General features: G+C 47.2%; 1 protein-coding gene across 1 annotated transcript in view; it reads left to right on the top strand.

The window, feature by feature from the left end:
• The first annotated feature begins 2,404 nt into the window (after positions 1-2,404).
• VAX1 (ventral anterior homeobox 1) overlaps positions 2,405-4,468 on the top strand; it is a 31,924-nt gene continuing 29,860 nt past the window's right edge. Inside the window, exon 1 of the mRNA XM_014945211.1 lies at positions 2,405-2,642. Within this exon, the coding sequence (XP_014800697.1) occupies positions 2,405-2,642 (238 nt within the window). The remainder of the gene's footprint in view (positions 2,643-4,468) is intronic.

Raw genomic sequence — 4,468 nt, 5'->3', positions numbered from 1 at the left:
AAAGTACAGCCAGAGAGTACCTGTGTAGTGTGCTAAATCATTTTTAAGCACTATTTGAAGGGAAAAGAGGTAACGCCCAATCTGCTTATCTGGTTTCCTTTCCTTTCCTTTCCTTTCCTTTCCTTTCCTTTCCTTTCCTTTCCTTTCCTTTCCTTTCCTTTCCTTTCCTTTCCTTTCCTTTCCTTTCCTTTCTCTCTTCTTTTCTTCTTTTCCTTTCTTTTCTTTTCCTTTCTTTTCCTTTCTTTTATTTTCCTTTCTTTTCTTTTCCTTTCTTTTCCTTTCTTTTCCTTTCTTTTCTTTCCCTTTCTTTTTTCTCTTATTTTCCCCTCCTTTCCTTTTTCTTCCTTTCCCTTCTTTTTTTTTCCCTTCCTTCCTCTTCCTTTCCTTTCCCTTCCTTTCTCCTCCTTTTCCCCCCTTCCATCCATCCCTCCCCTCAATTTCCTATCTATGACGATCAGGCCCCGGTGCCGGATCCTTCCCTCCGTTACACCCCTGGGACAAAGGCCGGGTCCCGGTGGGGCGAGGGCCGTTGTTCCTACGGTGGGAGCAGGATGGGATCCGTGGGGCTGAGCGGTCCGGGCAGAGGCTCCATGTTCTGCTGCGACCCAGGGATGTCCTCGGCAGCCAAAGGCAGGGCTCCCCAGGCTGCTTCAGGTGGGGGAAATTCCCAGGCGGGTGGAGGCCGAGGCGCAGAGGAGCCCTCCCGATGGATGCTCCGGCGTTTGTCTGAAAAATTCTCAGGGAAAATTCTTTCCCTCTCTCTCAGGCCCCTAAACTCTTTGTGAATGGGGCCAGTGCAACATGTGGCCTTTCACCTCGCCCAAGAACCACTGCCAGACAGCCACACTCAGAGAATTGTTTGTTAATAGTCCAATTAGATAATTGCCATCTTTCACTCCTTTTGCTCTACATTTCCCATAAAGGAATGAATAAGGAGAGCAGCATGAAGAGGGCTTCTGCCCTGCAAGGTGACAAGAAGGACTGGAGCATGCTCTTTGCACAAGGCCATTTGCTTGAATTGAATCATTGTAGCCTAATCAATGGTCTTATTGGATTACTGGCTGTTGCGGTTCTCAAAGATATTGTAGCGCAGACAATGAAATAGCTAGAGTAAAACTTTTTTTCTCCTTTAGTGGATCACGCAGTTGAGATTTTTCACGGGCTATCTCTCTCTCTCTCCCTCCCTCTTTCCCTCCCTCTTTCTCCCCCTCTCCCTTTCTCCCCCCTCCGGGATCCACTGCACACAAAGCTGGCTTTTTTTTTTTTTTTCCCCTCTTTTTTTTTTTTTTTTTTTTTTTTTCAATGAGCAGGCTCTGCGAATAGGTTCAGTGTTTGCGAAGGTGCAGAATTAGCACACACACACACACACATGCACGCACACATCCACACACACACACACAGAGGGAGAAGCACAAAAAGCAAGTATCGGGACTGAAATAAGGAGAGGTAGGAGTTTAAGATGGCTGTCTGTGGGGAGATGTGTTAAGGAGGATTTCTGCTGGCCAAGACAACCTGCTTCCTCGGAGAGATCTGCTTGAAGGAAGAACTTTTTTGTGTATGTGCGTGCTGGGGATCTGTTTGTTTGTTTAGAATCCAGGGGGCTTGTTTTTTGGTTTTTTTTTTTTCTTCACCCCCCTACAACTGCATTTTTCCAGCCCTTCCCAGCAGCTTTATTCAGATTTATTTGGCGTGCTTTGGAGAAAGCCACTATATAATCGGGAGGTCAAAGGCATACTGAAGAAAGTTAATAATGGCTGCTAATGGTGCTAACAATTCAGGGTGAATCTTGTCAAAAGTTTTTTTTTTTTTTTCCCCCCCCCCCCCCCCCCTTTTTTTTTTTTTTTTTTTTTTTTTTTTTCTGGAAGTCTCAGTCTTTTGATTGTGTGTTTCCTGAAAGCAAGACCAATCATTTCAGTTTATTCACTGGCTAAACTCTACTTGATTGGGGACAAGCACACAAACCATCCATTACGATCTGATATATTATCCAAACAATTTAGTGTATTCATGAGGTAACCTAAATGTGGAGGCTGCAAAATTACCCGTAATCAATTGAAACAGCGAGTGCGCGTCCCTCTGTGTGTCTAACAACTACATGTCTCTGTAATAAGGCAGACATTAAATCATTTTAGAGTTGTACTGTTGAGTACCTGATCACTGGGCGCTCTGGGAAGCTGGACAGTCACATTAGGACGCTGGGACTGAGGAAGCCGCTGCTTTTCCAGTGGGATAAAACCCGACCTTCCTTACTCAAGGTGCTTTACAGATCCCCACCGATCTGACCCTAAGCCGTGCAATATCCAGCATAGACTTCGTCTTCTTCTTCTTCTACTACTCTTCTATATTTTTTGTTGGCTATTTTTTTTTGTGTTTTTTGGTTTTTTTTTTGTTTTTATTGCACTACATGTTTGGGAAACAAGACAAAATGGACGTTAGATGCAGTTCAGAGACTGAAGCTAACCGGGGCTCGAAGAACGGACATAAAGAGGGCAAGGAAAGCAAAGGGTCTGAAGGAAATATTTCTACTTCTTTTTTGAAGGATCAGCAAGGGACTTTTTCTGCCTCTGCAGCTACGGAAGATTGTAATAAAAGTAAATCTAGTTCGGCTGATCCGGACTATTGCAGGAGGATCCTAGTTAGAGGTACGAGTCGGAGGTGTTTGGTGAGGGTGGGGGAAGGTGAGCTGTGTTCACACCCGGGAAATTGGGTTATTTTGTCGCTTTGTTTTTTTGGTCCATCCCTGGATTCAAAACCCTTCCTTGGGCTCCGGGGGAGAGATCCCCCCCATCCCGGCCGAGCCCCCGCTCCAGCCCGGCTTTACTGCGCTGAATTCCCCCCCCCCAGCGCCTCGGAGGAAAGTTCCGCGCCGGCGGTTCCTCCCCGCCTTTGCCCCGCATCGCTTTGTTCAATTTATTTGTAATTTTATTTTTTTTTCTTTTTTCCTCCCCGCTTTTTAGCTTTGGGGAACCCGCCGGGGCCAGCGCTCCCTCCTCGGTGGGGCCGCGGTTTTTGCCCCGCCGGCCGGGCGCGCTCCTTCCGCGCCCGCGCAGCCCCGGCCGCGGCCGCGTACAATGGCGCGGAGCTGCGGTTCCCGCCCGGCGGTGGGAGTGGGCCGGAGGGTTCTCTCTGGAGGGCAGGGGTTCCCCTTTTCCCCTTTTTTTCCCCCCAGGCATCCCAGCAGAAAAGGTTATTTTTAAAAAACCACCAGCCTAAAAATCAACGCCAGAATGACGAAGGGGTTTATATATTTTTTTTTTTAAACAGCTGTACGCTTTATTTTCCTCAACTCTCATCTCCCTCCAGGCTAAACTAATTAAATCATTCTATTCCTCCCCTCCCCTCACAAAAAAAAAAAAAAAAAAAAACAAAAAAAAAACAAAAAAAGAGGAAAAAATTACCTGGAGAAATTTCGGTTTTATTAAGGTGCGTTTTGGGGGAGGAGGGAGGGAACAGAATCGGAACAAAACTAGTGCGAGGCAGGCCTTGTAAACAATAATTAATCCTTGCGCGACCGATTGACCCAGAGAGGGGTCAGATTAAAAGGATGTGGTTGTCTCCGATTTGAAACGTACCGAGGACGTAAAATTACGGAAAGCAAAGTTGGGAAGGCTTTAATGTAACATGAATCTGGCTCTAGCTTGACAGTCGTGTTAATAAGATTTGTCCCGCTTTCTTTCGGTCGGGGATACCAGAAAAGTGAGGTTTCTGCGGGTTGTTTGGTGCCTTGGTTTGGGTTGTGTGGTTTGCTGCTTTTTTTTTTTTTTTTTTTTTTTTTTCTTCCACCTCCTCCTTCTCCTCTTTGCCAAAAATCCCGGAGCCCCGGCGGCGGCGATGCTTTCCCCGGGATGCTGAGTGGGCTGGAGGTGTCCCCGGATTTGGGGTGGGCAATCAGCCAGCTCAGGGCAGCGCTGCCTCTGCCCTGAAAGCTCCTGCCTGCCTATTTATTAGTATTTTTTTTTTTTCCCCCGCACGGTAAACTTGTTTTAAAGAAAATCATCAAGAGGTTTTAGATTTCGGGGGGCGGCTGGGTGTGTGTGGCGCCTTCCAGCAACCCCTAATCTCGGAGCCCAGGGGGAACAAAGAGTAGCCCTGCATCCCAGGCACAAAGCCCGGCCTGGAGGATCTCCCCACAGCCTCCCAGAGGGGCCGGGGGTGATGCTGCACTCTCGTATTGGCAGGGAGATACATTCAAAACCAATTTTTCATGGGCTGAGGGGATCATTTCCAGAGCCTTGGGCCCCCATCGCCCCCTCCTTCCTATTCTGTTGTTTGGTTTGGGGGTTTGTTTTTATTATTTTTTTTTCCCCATCCTTGTGTAGCGGCCAGGTGCAGTGCTGCAATCCCAGGAACCCTGCTCCATCCCGACTCGGGTCTCGGGCTTGAAGGAGCTGGGGGAAAAAATTAAAGAAAAAAAAAAAGAAAAATAAAGGGGAAAAAAGGGGGGGAAAAAAATAAAATAAAATAAAAG

The sequence above is a fragment of the Calidris pugnax genome, unplaced genomic scaffold (assembly GCF_001431845.1).
Source record: "Calidris pugnax isolate Ruff unplaced genomic scaffold, ASM143184v1 scaffold89, whole genome shotgun sequence".
Taxonomy (NCBI): domain Eukaryota; kingdom Metazoa; phylum Chordata; class Aves; order Charadriiformes; family Scolopacidae; genus Calidris; species Calidris pugnax.
Note: the sequence above shows the minus strand (reverse complement) of the source record. Positions and strands in the feature narration are given on the sequence as shown.